This window comes from Notamacropus eugenii, chromosome 1 (genome assembly GCF_028372415.1).
Source record: "Notamacropus eugenii isolate mMacEug1 chromosome 1, mMacEug1.pri_v2, whole genome shotgun sequence".
Taxonomy (NCBI): Eukaryota; Metazoa; Chordata; class Mammalia; order Diprotodontia; family Macropodidae; genus Notamacropus; species Notamacropus eugenii.
In genome coordinates, this window is record NC_092872.1 from 102500009 (window position 1) to 102517039 (window position 17031).

At 37.7% G+C, this 17031-nt stretch overlaps 1 protein-coding gene across 4 annotated transcripts in view; it reads left to right on the plus strand.

Moving 5' to 3' along the window:
- The window catches only part of TJP2 (tight junction protein 2), a 148795-nt gene that overhangs the window by 44345 nt on the left and 87419 nt on the right, over positions 1–17031 (plus strand). For 2 of the 4 annotated variants that reach the window (XM_072611127.1, XM_072611143.1), the window contains exon 1: positions 1353–1734. The exons of the other annotated variants lie outside the window; for them this stretch is intronic. In XM_072611127.1, coding sequence (XP_072467228.1) covers positions 1675–1734 — 60 coding nt within the window. In that variant the 5' untranslated portion in view covers positions 1353–1674. Of the gene's footprint in view, positions 1–1352; positions 1735–17031 lie in introns of those variants that run through there. 4 annotated transcript variants of the gene reach the window in all.

The window sequence follows — 17031 nt, forward strand, 5'->3', positions numbered from 1 at the left end:
AAATTAAGAAAGCCCAAGCTACTTTGAAAGACATTCATTACAGAAAATTTTATTCTTGGGTGTGGACCCTGTTACTTAAAGGGAGGCTAGAAGAGTAACACTCTGAGAGGAGTTCGTCAGACTTGTTTTTCCTCCTATTCTGCCAAACTTGTTTGGATTGGGCAGGAAGTGAAGCAACTCCTTAGAGGAACCCCAACATCTGTATCTTGTCAGATGAGGTAAATTGTACTTTTACCTTTCCTTTGAGAGGCTTGGCTAAAGTTTTGGCTTCCAATTAAAGGGTGGAGGGAGAGCAAGCAAAGTAGGCCAGACACTTCTTTTTCTACACAGTTATTATCTTAGATATTAACTCAACATGTTGCACTTAGAATAAGGGTTAGTCATAACTAATTGGTTGTTAAAGCCTGACAAGAAGTTCTCTAAAAAAGACTCATTGCAGTGATGTCACAGTGATGATTAAGGCCATCTCAATTGGTTGAAGATGTTATCAAATGCAGAATAAGTGTAAGAATCATCCTTTCATTGAACAAACATTTATTAAACATCCACTGAGTGCAAAGCACTGTGCTAAGTCATCAGTGACCTATTGGAGCCTTTCAAGTTACATTTCTGAAGGATGATACAATCATTATGGTGGGAATTTGTGTTGGTGGGAAAGAAACAGTAATGGCAGTTGACAAAAGTCTATGGTAGAACCTACTGAGAGTCCAAGAAAGTATAGTTAGCATTTTGGTACTTTCTGCTTTGTAAACTTCAAAGGGTACATATAAATGTAATTATTATCATACAACATCAGTTACTACTATAGAATTTCAAAAATCAAATGGTATATTTTGGAGCATGGAATAAGACTGATTTCATTGAGAAGATAAGGAATGTTACATCATACTTCCAAATTTTTTAGCGTTAAATTTGGTGATAACACACTAAACGTAATAAATCATTTTTATTCCTTTTTCCATTTTCAGTTCCTTTACTCCCTAAAGAAGATGGCTGCATTTTTTTCTGGGTTGACTTTCTGGCTTGTGTGTCTCATGGACTTTGGCTTAACCCCTTCCAGGCTAGAGCCAGAACAATGACCTGGCTTGGGAGCAGGCCAGTCCCCCTGCTTATCTCGTTGGTGTGCACTAGCCCTTCTAGAGGAGATAGCTTTGCTCTGAATTCCCCCTCTAGGACTGAACCAAACGAACTCCGAGAGGGGGAGAAAGGGAAGGACAGGCCTTCGTTTCATCTTCCTTCTCACGAGTGTTTCTCTGCCGAACCTGTCCCTCTGCACCAGAAATACGTGTTACCCCATGGCCAGGAGCAAGAGTCCTGCTTTACGCCCACCTGGTGAATCATGTGATTCCTTAGTCACCCCTCTCCCCTTTCTGGGTGATGTAGCAGTCCATTAGAATGTTGCCCGGGAATTTAGGGCTCGGCCGCAGGAATGTTTCGGAGCTAGTTGCTTTGTGGGTTCAGTGGGGTTAACGCAGCTGCGGGAGGAGGGGCCCGGGGTGGATCCCCGCGGACTTGGAAATCTCGGTGTTTTAGAGGCTTTTTGGGGGTGCGGGCTAAGTTGGAGAACAAAAAGCGCGGACGCCTTGTGTAAAGTGCTGGGACACCCTGTTCAGAGAGGTGGTGAGGCGGCAGGGGGGACGAGGGTTACCTCGTTCCTTCCCCCCAGAATTCCCGATGCCCGTGAAAGGAGACCGGCTGTTTGCCTCCAGGCGGGAGCTGTCAGGCTGGGTGCCTGTGAGTATCTTACATCTGCTGGGGGCTGGGCCCGGGGTCAGCCGCCTCCTTGGAGGGGCTCCGGCTGGATGGGGGGAGCGGGGGGACGGAGCTGCCCACAGGTGTCTGAGGCCGGGAGGGATTTCTAAGGAACAGGCAGAACCTTCTCCAGTAACGCCCAGCTCCTCAGCGCTGGAAAATTGAAGTTCTGCCTTCCCCGAGGCCACGCCATCGGTTACTGGGAACCCCTCTTAGCGTGAGGACTGCTGATGGACCCCTCACTTTCCTCATTTTCCAAGGCCGGTCGGAGCTCAGGATAAAATTGAGCCGCGGTCCGCTCTGCCCAGAGACTTAGAAAAGACTGGGCGCCGTACCCGCAGTTGTGCTCGGTGGGGAGAAGTGGGGAGGCAGTGAAAATCCTAGCTATCTCATCAGTGCCTTTAAATAGAAAGGTGTTTGAAACCATTCTGTCTCTTTAAAACAACAGTCACTGCTTTTGAAGTAAATCCAAATTGTTTTGAAGAGGGCAAGGGGTGGGGTTTAGCAGAGAGTCTGTTGGATCAAGAAATGAATCCTTCTTTGCCCCTGTATCATGGAGTACTTGAAGAAGTTTTATGGGAAGTTTCTTTTCTTTTTTCCTTTTCAATCTGTTAGTTTCAGTGGGGAGAAGTCTGGGATCTCTACTATAGTTTTGACTTTCTTAAAACGTTCAGGAATTTGGGAGTGGTTAGCTCCAGGGTTTGGTAATGGAATATGCAGCCCTTTGCCTCTATTTTCATTTCAGAACTGGAGTTACTTTTTTAACACTCTGGCAGCTGTTTGACCCATGTGGGATTGACGGTTTCTTTGCATCGCTTAGAGGGTAGTTACTACCTGACAGAAACCAACACTACAGTTGGTTCATTTGGGATTGGTAAAGTAGGGAAACTGAAAATCCAGGCAGCGATATGGAGGAAAAAATAATCATAAAACTAGTAGATTACCAAACTAGAGTCTGAACAAATGGTTTTCTGTCCTCACCACCAGTTAATTTATCTTCCGCTTAATCATAGAACTTTTTGTATCACTTCTCAGACCTTCTGTGACTCTTTTGATGAAAGATTAAAGATCAGTTTCTTCTGCTTGGTATTTCCCTTGGATGTATGTGGGGTCACCTGTATTTTGGGAGACCGTACTGTAGAAAAATATGTTGAGAATTCACCCCCACTTTCCTGCCAGATCCTTCTTGTGTAGGTCATTTGAGGTGGTCTGTAATCCAGTACCACCCTCTTGCCAGCCCTAACTCATATTACTTTGTCCCTTAGATATATACTGTATTGCCTTCAGTCTTCCATTATGGTACTTCTTATGGTTGAAATGTACTGCCTTGCCCATTTCTGTTCAATTCCTACTCATCTTTTAAAGTCCATCTCAAGTGCCAACTATTCAATGAAATCTCTAATGCCCCTCCTTTTCATTGAGTAAAAACTCCACCAGAATTTGTTGGCACTTTATTCTGGATCTCTCTTTTTATCTTTTGACATTGTCTTCATTTCATTGAGGTGGCACAGTGAATAGCTCTGGACTTGGAGTCTGGAAGACTTGAGTTCAAGTTCAGCTTTACTTTAGGCAAATCACTTAATCTCCATTTGCCTCAGTATCTTCAAATGGGGATGACAACAGTACCAGGGATAAATATAAAATACTTGGCACATAGAAAGGACTGTATAAATATTAGCTGTTATTATTATTTCTGCATCTGCCTCTCTGCTTCCACAGGAAGACAACCCTTGAAACAAAAGGTTGAAAAGAGAAAGAGCAGTTCAGTAAAAACCAACCCATCAACTGTCTGACCATGTGTGCAGTAGTCCATATGTATTGGGCCATCTCCCATCTTTGCAAAGAAGGGAGATATGTTTTCTCCACTGTGCCAGAGCCATGCTTGATCACCCTGACTACACAGAATTCAATTTGTTTTATTTTTTTTCTATTTACAATCTTGTAGCCATTGTATATTTTAATTTTCTGGTTCTGCGTCTTTCACTCTGCATCATTTCAAGTAACTCTTTCCCTGCTTCTCTGAATTCTTATTATCCGTTGTTGTTCCATTACATTCATGTACCTTAATTTGTTTTCTCATTACTCAACTGATAGGCATCTATTTTGCTTCCAGTTCCTTGTTACCACAAAAAAGTGTTGCTGTGAATATTGTAACATATGTGGAACCTTTGTCTTTGACCTCTTTGGAATACATGTCTAATAGTAAGATTTCTGGGTCAAAACCTTTTAATCACTTTTTAGTTCTAAGTTGCTTTCCAGAATCGCTGGACCATTTCACGGAGCCACCACAGTCTAAGAAAGGAATCCTGCAGAAGGTGGAATTTGAGCTAAGTCTTAAAGGAAGCCAGGGAAACAGAGAGGAAAAGGTGGGGAGGGAGAATTCTAAACATAATGGTGAATGGCCAGTGCAGAGGAATAAAGATAAGAGATGCAAGTTATGTAAGAGGGACAAAAGGTTATGAGTGCTTGGAGTGGAGAGTAAAGTGTGAAAAGATTGGAAAGTTTAGGAAGGAACCTTTGAAGGGCTTTGAAAGCTAGACAGAATTCTATATTTGTATTTAATTTAATTCTGGAGCTAATGGGGAAGTGCTGGGGTTAATGAATAGGGGGATGACATGGTCATACACCTTAGGAAAATCACTTTGGGCAGCTGAGTGGAGGATGGATTGGGAGAAGGGAGAGATCTGAGGCAGGGAGACCAACCTGAAGGTCACTGAGTAGTTGTGGAGTGGGGTGATGAGGCCCACACCGAGTGGTAGCAGTGTAAGTAGAAAGAAGGGGATATTTAGAGAGATGTTTTGAAGGTAGAAATGACAACACTGGAGAACAAGCTGACTGTGTAGTCTATATACTGTAGATATTTAATAATGTTTCTTGACATAATGATTCTTCTCAGATTGATCCGAGTCTGGATTGATGGATTTGTGGGAAGATCACTATTCTTGCCAGTTCTCTCAAGGAGTTTTGAGATGATGCGACCGTCTGGCTAGCTTGTATCATCTTTGCTGGGGAAGTGAGGGTTTTTTTTTTCAAATAGGAGATTAAAGGCTCCATATAGCCCAGGAGAATGATAATTTTATTTGCTCATTGATTACTAAATAGTAAAGTAATCCTAGTAATCCTAGTAATATAGTATAGTATACTAAATAGTATAGTAATAGAATTGTAATGGTCAACAAGTAGTTACTGAGTATGTACTCATCTGAAAGCTATGGGACTAAAGACTAGAAAGGTTTTTGGAAGGCCTTGAATTTCAGGCTAGGAATGAAGATTATGCCTTAGTTCCATTTAATTGTATGATGAAAAAGCTATTTAAATATGATAAAATTTTAAATCATTCCAACACATTAGTGATTTCAAACAGAAGTTATTTATTGTGGAAATTGATGCTTTTATCTAAAATGAGATATTTATCTAAACTTCTGAAATGACTTGTTTAAATTTTAAAAAACCACTTGACCACAAGATTACATGACAGAGATAAAAGTAGAGCTGGAATCTTCTTTGCCCTAGTTCTGTAATCTTAATTTTCCCAAACTGTATAATATTTTTAAAAATAGATTTTTTTTCCTCAAGCACTCATTCAGGGAAATTTACTTCCCTAATAAGGCCTCAATCCTGTGAAATAAATTTTAATGTTGTTCTTGAATCACCACACCATTAACCATTGTTTTTTTCCCTTTAAAACCTCATTAAATTGTTGAAAAGATAAATTTTGAAGGTTAAAATATTCTGAAAAACAGGAACAACCTAGATTTTTACTAGCGTGTTGTTGCACTACTTATCTAGTGTGGCTCTCGGAGGGTTAAAGAAGATGAATTTCCACACTTGGCAGAAAAATCACATTTGCACTCAATTCATCATTTATTTATTCAACTTTTGCCATGGTTGTTTGGACAATGATAAAAGGTTGTTCCAGTCCTTCAGCCTTATCAAATGCTAGAGTTTTTAAGGTTTGAGAACTTCTGAAGTGATGGAATAAGTTGAATCCGTGAATTCAGATTTAAATTTAGTATAATTCTCTCCCTTTAAGAAATGAGTGTTAAAAGTTTGTATTAGAAGATTGCTAAGGGGTTGGAGTGATGTAGAACTCTATGTTCACTACAGATCAAATACTTTATTCTGTATTTTAATATTCAATTTGTAATGAGGGGAAAAGATGTTTGGAGAAATGGTGGTTCATGCGGGGACCTTTTTATATATTTTTAAAGCAGAAAGGGGACCTTCTGGTGATGGTAATGAAGTCATGGTTCCCAAGGGAGAAAGTGTAATATAGCAGTGTCTGTCATGTAGTAGTCACTTCATAAATGTTTGTTGACTGTGAATAGAAGAGTATTGAACTTGGAGTTAGAGGACCCAGGCTCAAATCTTAACTTTGACAGTACCTTTTGGGGCCCTGAATCAATCAATCAATTAACATTTATTAAACATCTACTGTGCCATGTGCTGGGTATGCATGTAACCCTCCCCCCCCTCAGGGATTCATAATCCAATGGGGGAGTGCAACAAATAAAAGAAAGATGGAAAAGGAAGGGGGGCTGATAGGGAATGACATGAGGGAGGTATCCTAGGAAGTGGGGATAGTGGGAAAATGAGATGTTTTGAGTTCAGTTCCCTTCTTTAAAGCATGTTTTAAAGTTCATGACTCCACTGTTCATTCACAGGGACAGCTGGTAATGAGGTAGAGTAGTACTATGGCTGATGTGATCTTGCTGCATGGTGAGAAGAAAAGAAGATGGATTTTTAATTGATTGATTTGGGCTTTACCTGCTGGAATTCACCTTATGCTGTTCATTTCCTAGGGAAACATCAGCATTGCCTCCTAAAAGTACATTGCCAAGTTCAGTGGTACAACTACCATTCTTGCAAACTGACATTCTCAACATCTAGGTGGAGGGCTAGATGATGACTGTCCACCCCAGGTGTGCTCTGAAAGCAGCAGGCTGTGGTGGAGAGATCCTTGGACTTAAGAGTGAGAATTATGTTCTTGTCAAGTGGGGATGGTAGCTCCTGCCCTTTCCATGTCTCAGGATAATTATGACCAATAATGGATCATACTTTCTGTAGCCCTTGAAGGTTTATAAAATGTTTTATCACATCCCTATGAAACAGACACACGCACATATGTGTATAAATGTACATATTATAATCTTTATATACACATGTATAGATGTATAGGTGTATATATTATATATATTACATATAAATATATGATTATTAAACCCATTTGACAGGAGAGAAGATTTAAGCCTAGTGTGGTTAAATGACTTGCTCAAGGTCATATGACTTAGGTGTCAAGTCATGGACATGAACCCAGGTCTCTGGACCAAATTCAAGTAGTTCCACATTGCCTATTAATCAGAGGAGATAATAGCTCTCAGATCAAAGGAGATAACGCACTTTGTGAACTGTAGATTGCTATTGAAGTAAGTTATGTAGGCCTATTTTTTTCTTTTTCCAAATTAAATTAGTAATTCCAGTACCTACTATACACAGGAGCCCTGTATTTAATTAGGGAGGGATCGTCATCATTTCTTAGCTATATCCTCAAGGCAATGAAACACAGAATGATAATATTCAGTAAACTTAGAGACTGAATTTATCCAAATACTGAGTTTGATTTGCTCAGTTTTTCTAAAATGGAAATGATTGCCCTGTCCATCTAGATATTTGAGAAATTTGTTGCTAAGATCCTATTCTTTGAGAAATCCGAGTTCTAATCCCAGTTCTGTCACTGAGAAGATAAACTTTTATCTTTATTCAATTTTATTTTTTAATCAACAGACATGTGCCTTCCTTTCTTTTCACTTTCTTCCCCTTTTATTGAGAAAGAAAGAAAAACAAGACTCCTGTTGTGAATATACAGTCAAAACAAGTTCTGACATTGGTCATATACCTCCCAAACTGTCTCAGTTTTCTCTCTCAAGTCCATCATTTTTCTGTCAGGAAGTGGACAGTATGTTTTTTTATGAGGCCTCTGGAATCATGGCTGGTCATTGTATTGGTCAGAGTTAAGACTTTAAAAGCTAATATGCCAGAGGCAGGGACTCTGTGACCCTGCATAAATGACAAACTTTTCAGCATACATGGAAACTTCCAAATGATAATGTAGACCAGTTGGCCATTTGCATTGGTAGAAGTAGTTTTCTCTTTTGGCGTTCCTATACCAATAAAATCACAAGTCTGGTTCCTCCTTCCTCCCTCATCCCTATCCCCAACCTGTGTACTTTTTTTATAAATCCAATTTTAGCTCTAGGTTCAGCTCTTAAATTTTCCTCTTTCTGCCCAGTATAATTCAGAAAGATATTTGCTCAGTCCTGTAAAAAAATCTCCTGCCAAGATGAATTAGACCACTTTCTCTTGTTTGCTGGCTTGAGTCATTGTACTGGACCAATCAGTCTGATTTCATTTGATGAGTTATGATTAACACCCTATGTCAAACTGTGAAAAAGCCTTAAAGAATTAGCCTTAAAAAAAACTACACACCTACAGACACATGCATACACACAGATACACATAGTTTTTATATAAACAGTATAATTTGTGAGTTGGCCCAGTTTGGGCAGCATTGTAAAATATATTCAGAATATCTATAGGAAAAGAGGTCTGTACCAACATAAATGATAACTATGTCTTGATGCCTGGTAGACATCCTCTATAAAAATCAGGACTAAGTCCAAAATCTCATGTGAATTTTGAGATCTACAAAGGAAAATTCATTCTCATCCAAGTCTGTATTACTGTGATTATTATTTTTGGTCATGAGTGCTACTTACTATATTGTACTAATTAATAAACTGTTTTTAAGGACTTCTAAATTATTATAAAAGACATTATTGGGGAAATATGTGATTGGAGATGAAATGAGATGGAAAGAATTAAGGAAATACAAACATAGTTCCAGAGATAAAGTAGGCTGAAATGAACAAAAGATAATTCCCAAATATCCCATTGCATTGGGTGGGAACTTCTTTTGGAGATTTATGGACAAGAATGTTCATTGGATAAGAAGATATGAAGGGACGGTAATTTGCATTGGTAGAAAAGCCTACCAAAGTGACACTATATTAGGTCCATCGTAAATCAAAGGAAAACTCTCATAAAGAAAAGAGTGAAGTTTTACTAGGCCAAAGGTGGTATTTTGCTTAGAGGAGCTAGCTAATGCAATCAGAAAAGCTCTTTTGTTAGGTGAAAGCCATTAACTACCAGAGAATTTCACTCTTGACTTTCAGTAAGACTATTGAGAAAATAAACACCTTGTTGTGCAAGAAGGCCATGTCAGTATGTTGTAAACTGATAGTAAGTCACGTACTGTGGATGATCCTCTCTCCCCTAGATACTCTTCTCCTCTTTGGGCTTTATTGCTCTTCCTGTCTCTGGATTCTTCTTTTCTCGAACCACTCCCCATGCCCTTTTGTTGAATCATCATCCACATCAGGTCCCCTACCTATGGGTGTACTCCAAGACTCTGGTCTAGGCCCTTTTCTTTCTCTTTACTCTTTTAGTGACTTCGTCATTTCCCATGGGTTTAATTATTACCTGTATGAAACTTATTCCAGATATCTATGAAATCTCCACCCCTAGTCTCTCTCTTGAACATCAGTCGCTCATTGCCAACTGACTTTTGGACATTTTGAAATGGTTATCTCTTAGGTATCTCAAATTCAAGTCCAAAACAGAACTTTATCTTTCCCCCCAAACCTACAGCTCTCTTTAATTTCTCTATTTCTGTCTACAGCAGGAGTTCTTAACCTGGGATCCATAAACTAACTTGCATTTAAAAATTCTTTTGATAAAATGTCACTATAATTGGTGTCCTTTGTAATTGATCCTATATTTTATTTTATGCATTTAAAAATCTTGTTCACAGAAGGAGCCCGTAGATTTCACCAGACTATTGAAAGAATCCATGTCAAAAAAAAAACCATTCAGAATCTTTCATATAGGGTATCAACTATCTTTCCAGTCACCAAGATTCTAAACCCTAGAGTTTTTCTTGATTCCTTACTTTCTCTAACCCTAATTCCCATTTCCAGTCAAGTGCCAAATTTTTTTGATTATTTCTCTGCAACATTTTTCATATCAGTCCTTTCTTTTTACTCACACAGTCACCACCCCTCGTCAGTATGCCAGGCTAGAGTCTCCTCCAATTCCAATGCATTTTTTCCTCCACATACCTGCCAAGTCAGCAATCCAAAATCACAGCTCTAATCATGTCATTCATTCCACTAATGTCAAATATAGACTTTTCAGTATTTCAAGATCTTTGTTCCCTAACCCCAACTTAATTTTTCAGACTTATTTATTAACATCACTTCCCCTTCACACGCTCTCCAGTTCATCCAGACATGCCTTTTTGCTGTTTCTCACACTTGGCATTCCATTTTTTTTCCTATTTCCATGACTTTTGCACAGATCGGCATGCATTTGCTCTGCCTCTTAGAATATCTAATTTCCTTCAAAACTCAGCTTAAGGGCCACCTCCTTTATGAGACCTTTCCTGGCTTTCCTGCCTCCAGCTACTAGTGCATCCCCTCAAAATTACCTTGTATTTGTTTGTGTATACTTTTAAAAAGCATACTTACATACAACATACATACATTCTGCCAGTCTAATAAGATGGTAAGTTCTTGCAGGGCAGAACTTGTATTTTTGCCATGCCATGCCATGCCATCGCACATAGACTTATGGTATGCTTTTATTAAATCCATACTAATTAGTAATAAATTATATTAAATAATAATTAATAATCCTTTTTGGTTGATTGCTAAGTTTATTAAGTGATTTCAAGTACCTCAATACTAATTGTATTGGGGTATATTTTTTAGGAAAGCAGTCCAATTTTAGTACTTGAATGACTAAGTTCTTGAATATTTTTGAAAAAGTAAATGAACTGTGGTTGACTGGTGTGAGAGCTCTCTCAAAATACTCTGGTATTTTTAAAAAGGAACCTGTAAAAGGCATATACAAAATAATGGCTGTCACATCATTAGCAACAAATGGAAGATGGATGACTTTGGAAAACGAGATTAATGAAATTCATATGGTGGAGTACTGATTTTCAGTAGAGATGGTTTTATGTACTTAGGTTACTTTTAAAAATCATTATGTTCATGAAGCATAGTGGTGAAGATGTCTGTCCATGGAGTTAGGAAGACTTGGGTTCAGGTGTTACCTCTTCTATTAAATTGTGTGATGCTGGGTCAGTCAGGAATCTGGGTAACTCTTTGACTTTAAATTATAGATTAGTAATTCAGAGGAGGGAATTTTCACATAGTAGGTAACCTCTGGACTTCAGGAGTTCTGAGCTGCAGTAGGGTGAAAGCTGATCAGCTCTCTGCCTGAAGTCCAAACTGTAATGAGGAGCCTCAGAGAGCTGGATTCCACTAGGCTGTCTAAAGAAGGGAGAATCAGCCCAGATCAGAACTGAAGCAGGTCAGAGCTTCCTTGTGGTTGATCAGCAGTGAGACTGGCTGCTGCACTTCCAGCCTGGGTGAACTAAGGACACTCAGTCTCTGCTTTCTTCCCCTTCCCCTCTTCAAATGGTACTGTTTTGTATATCATTAACCCCAGGTGCTAACAGTTCTTTAATTTAGCCTCCCTCCTACCCCACTGTGGAACCTCTATCTGGGGAAATTTTTGTTTTTGGTTTGTTCCAAGAAGGCCGTCTGAGTGAGCTGAAGTCTTGTTGTGTCTGTTTAGCTGGGAAAAGTGATGAGAAGATGCATTATTCAGTTAGAGTTTAAATAATGCACCCATGCTGTGTGCTGTGCCTTCCATATCTGCTCAGCAACCAGCACTGGTTGATAGAAAAATAAAAAAAATTTTTTAGAAAAGCCTTTTGATAAAATGTTTTCTGCTAATTCCTTCTTCATTCTTCCCCTTCTCCCAGTGAAAGTTGTATGCATCTTTTCTCCATACACTTATCTCTCCCAGACCCAGGAGGCTGTTCTAATAAAGCTGAAGAGTGTTGATTTTTTTTTTCCTGTCCTTGGGCCCTTCACATGATTCAAGTTAAGCCCATTGGTTTCTCTTGCAAAGCTGCATTGTTTCCTTGGAAAGCTGCAAAATAACCCACTGCCTTTTATTCCTCTGTACTACTCCAGATGAGCTTCTTTTCATGGTTTTGCCTTACTTTCGGGCAGGTCTGTTCAGTGTCTGAGTGTGTTTTAGGGTTGTGGAAAGATGTGTGTTTTGGCCTCAAGGGTGAAGAAAGCAGAGGGAATTCAACTTCCAAAAGTACTTTGAGATTTCCCAGAAGTAGCACTGGTAACATTCGTTTGTTCCTTTTCTTCTGGTGTTTTACAGCAAGGATTCTTAATCTTGGGTCTGTGAACTTTTAAAAAATAATATATTTTGATAAGTATTTCATATGGTTGCTTTACTTTGTAATTCTATATATTTTATTTGATGTTTTTAAAATATCATGCTGACAAGGGGTCCTGTCAGGAATAGTGATTTTTTTTTAGTTTGTTTCAGAGGAAGCTAGGAGACACAGTGAATGCACTTCTGGACATGGGAGTCCAGAATACCTGAGTTAAGATGTTCACTGTGGGACTCCGGGCAAGTCACCTGTCCTTTGTCTGCCTCCATTTCCTCATCTGTACTTCCCTAGGGTTGTTTTGAGGACAACGTTAAATAGTAGTTGTGAAGTATTTTATTTAATTTGCTATAGGAATGCTAGTTATTAAGGAAAGGAGGAAGAAGTTGTATTTTGTATTTGATGACATTTAAATTAGAAGGGTTTGATCTTTGCTTGTAATTCAGTGAAAAATGGTGGAATGCAGAGAACATAGATCTGAATTCTGAGGGCCTGGGTTTCCATCCTTGTTCTGCTACTTATGGCTTAAGGGATGCTGGATAAATTATTTAAGCTTTGTGAACTTCAAGGTCTTCATCTGTAAAATAAAGAAGTCGATCCGTTTGTAAGGTCTCTTCCAGCTCTGCATATGATTACATGAATTGCAGTAGAATCTAGTGGGCATTTAAAATGTGCTTTCTTTGGGAAAATGTTCTTTCCAATTGAGGAAGCCCCTTCTTAACTATAGAGGATTCTGCTCCCTCTGAGTCACAGGCTATTGTGAAAAGGAGGAGATGGTATCTTGTGATTAGGAAGGGACTAGGGCTTCCAGGATAGCAGCTTTGGAATGGGCAGGAATATTGGGCTATAGTGGGGAAAATTTGAGAGTCAGAAGACAGATTTTAGTAAAATTTTGCCATAAATACAAAGTCATTTCAGCTCATTGGGCTTTTTAAAAAATCATCTGTACCGTAAATAAGTCAGATTAGATGACATCTAAAGTCATGAGCTATTAGAATTAGAGAATTTTAGGGGACTTTAGAGGCTATCTATGTTTCAATGTCCTTATTTAATTTTAAAGGAAATCCAGACTCAGAGAAAGATCAAGTGACTGATGTAAGATGATAGGATAATGCAAACATTTATTAAGTGCCACTATAGGCTATGCTCACAGATATTAAGAGCCAGAGATGGGATTTGAATCTGGTGGAATGATATTATTTTGAATTTTTTACCTTGAACCTGGGGGTTACTAACTCAAGATAACTTGAGGCTGGCATTAAAACAAAAATCCAGTTTTACTCTTTTGTTCCCAAATTGAATTGTGTTTTAAAACACCTTTTTGATAAGTTAGAAACTCTAATGAAATAAAGGTTAAATAAGTTTGTTTATAAAATGCATGGAATTCTAAGTCTAGTAGAAACAGAGTTCACAGGCTTAATAATAAGACTAAAGAATTATCTTCAAAGTTATAAATCTAGATTTTTTTTTCCAGTTAAGATAAAAAATTTAAAAGCTCTGAGGAGCCCTTGTCTCTGTTTCCACTAAGATGTTTTGTATCACCTAATGAAAGCAGCAAAATTATGACCAAAAGGCATCTTTCTGTTTTATGTTTTATGTCTTTTGGCCCGGGTAAGCAATTGGGGGATAATGTAAAAAACTGACTTAGAAATGGCAATATAGAGAACTTTTTCTTTTTTTCATTTTTTATCTTTTTGACCTCCCACACATCTTTCTGCAGATAAAATGGAAAGAGACTGAATTTTATCAAGTATTTTGTGCATCTAATCTTTTGCTGATCAGTACACTCTAATGTAACTTAACATTTGGTAGTGGTGCCTGTTCTAGTCATGGCTTCTATTCTCAGATTTTAAGGCTAATAAACTAAAATATCATTAGGTTTTTTAAAAATTAATTTTGATGGAATATCTTAACAGTAGATTTTTGTTATGGTTTGTTTTTTGGCTTCAGAATTTCAGGAAATCCCTTATCAAAACAATTGCCCTGCCACAGTAACTTAATTTGATTTTTTTTCTCTTCAGGGATCTTAACATTGTTATAAATCATGTAGAAAAAGAAAGTGACTAAGTAGCTTGCTGAAAATAAAGATATACTTTAATTTTAAAGCATTTGGAAACATATTCCTGAGACCTTCTTACAGAAAAAAATAGCAAAGCTAGAATAGCATGTCTTCCAGTTGGCCATTATAATTAGGTCTAGAGCTAAAATTTCAAGAAACCCTCTCTCTCCATAGTAGCTAATAAGATTTAGCTGATAAGCAGGAAGTTGGCTAAACCCGAATGTGCTAGAAATCCATTGACAGAAGCCCTGTTTTATCTTTTTTCCCTCAAGACCCATGCAATCAGCCAGTGCTGACAATGACCACACAAATAGTTTACAGTGGTTGATACAATGGACAAAGAGTTTATTGTTTAGAGAGTCGAAAATAGAGCAGTAGCAAGGCTTCTTAAGGCTGTTGTCCCAATTAATCTCTTTGGCAGACTCTAGTTTTGATGTTTCAGGTAACTATAAATATTTTGAAACCCCAGAAAGGGAAGTATGAAGCTTCTTTTGCTTATTTTTCCTGGTGAGATCTCTTTTTATTTCCTGGACAGCATCCTCAAACTTTATGAACAAGTTATCTGTGAATGTCTGACCTAGTTAATGTCTCACCCAAAGTGGTGGCATGTAGAGGAGTGGTTGAAATTTTTTTATCATCCTCATTAAACATTAACTTTTAGGTCCTCAATTAGGGATAAGGTTCTTTTTGTAGGATTTTGTTGTGCTTTGTAACATATAGGCTACTGCCTTTCCTCGCCCCACCCCACCCCCTTTCAAACATGAGTTCATAGCAAAATCTTTAAAGATAATCCAGACTCACCCAAATTTTCAAGAATTCTGCTTATGACTTACTTATATGGGAATAAATTGGCAACATTTGTTCTATTTATTATTGTTATGTAGAGTATTCACTTCAAATAAAATCTCTTGTCTGTTAATAGAAGTAGAATAGAGGGTAGAAGAATTGTTCATGTGGAAAAAAATGTTAACTTTACCGAATAGGGAACTCAAAGCTACAATCCGTTGTTAGTCAGAATTGTTTTATGTTGCAATAAGTGGATTAAATATAAATGTTGAATTGACTGGATTGTTATTCTGGAAGTGAATTATTTCTCCCTCTCCCAACCCTCAATTTAAAAAAAAATCATCCCCTTAAATTATAACCATAGAGAGTAACTAGGCTTACTTTGGTTTTATATGTGGGACAGTGGTTTATGCAATGATATGAAATGCTACCAGTCCAGTTCCAAAGACACAGAAAGTGTATGCTCCAATATACATAGTCTAAAGCTAATGATTTTAGCCTTCCTTCCTTTTCTGACTAATCTCAATTAAAGATATATATTGGTTGGAAGTCACCTCTAGACCAAGAATTTTCCTAGATCCTCTGCAAATATATTTAAGGCAGTTATTTGTCATTCGGGCAGCTCAGTTATACAGTAAATAGAGCACTGGGCTTGGAATCAGGAAGATGAGTTCAAATTCAGCCTCAGACACTTAGTAGCTGTGTGATCCTAGGCAAGTCACTTAGCCCTTTTTGTTCTAGTTTCCTCTTTTGTAAACTGAGCTGGAGAAAGAGATGGTAAACAGCTCCATTATCTCTACTAAGAAAACCTCAAATAGGGTCATGTTGAGTTGGGCATGACTGAAATGACTGCACAACCACAAATATAAATAATCATATCAACAAGTCTTTGTGGTGAGAAAGGATGATTTAGTTAGTCCTCAGTACTACTTAGTAACTTTAAACAACCACAAATTCTGAGTTTGAGAACAGGGCTCTAGATTATGGCTATTTCAGGAATTTGGGGTTTAGTCATGAAGTCACACCGATTTGTAAGAAAAGATTGGTTCTCTTTCAGAGTATCCTTCACAAGAAGTCTTATGCATTCAAGAAGCACAAAAATTGTTCATCTCTCCAGAAACTATAATTCTTTAACATCAAACCTTGCACTGTTACTCATAAATTAAGCAGAGAGTGTCATTATAGCTAACACATCAAGGCAAACCAATTCACTTTCCTTTCCAGTGGTCCCATTCTCTTCCTAATAGCTAACTAAGATTTACTAGTCCTTTAAGTTTTGCAAAGTGCCTTACAAATATCTCATCTTATTCTCATAACAACCCTGGGGAGTAAGTGTTATGATTATCCCCACTTTACAGATGAAGAAATTGAGGAAAGCAGAAGTTAAGTGACTTACCCACAGTTAAGCTAGTAAGTTTCTGAGGTCACAATTGACCTCAGGTTTTCTACTCCTAGTCCAGTGGTCTATCCAGACCCAGTTACCTTTAGTTAAGTAAAATGCATGGAGAATGACTTGAACATCTTTTTTGCATTTTAATGCTTTTTCTGTAATGTGCATAGAGTAATTTACAAACTCAAAAGCACTATATACATACCGGCCTTTATTATTAATTAGTTATTATTATTCCTGATGACCAAAAATATAACTTGCATAAATTTTCAGAGCAATTTAATGATGCTTATTCTTTCATTTTCCATTAATCATTAATTTTCACCCTGTTCTGGTCTTTAGAAAAACCAGTGATTAATAATTTCACTTGTAATTAAAGGATTTTGTTCTAAAGGATGTAATACTTTGCTTTAACCCCAATGTGATTTTTTTATTTCTAAAAAAACTAGTGAAAATATTTTTCAAGTTATTAAAACAAATTCTGTGACTGTATTGGAATTAAACAATCAGCAAATATTTATTAAACACCTAATATATGTCAGGCAATGTGCTGGACCTAGCTTGGGATATAACAATGAATGAAATAATCCCTATTCACAAGATATGGTCTTTAATGCACTCAAATAGTAATTTTAAAAAATGAAATTCTCTTATGAAATATGGAGGGAAATAAGTTTTAAAAACAATTTTGTTAAGCTATTTAAGACATAGATTTTGGCTACA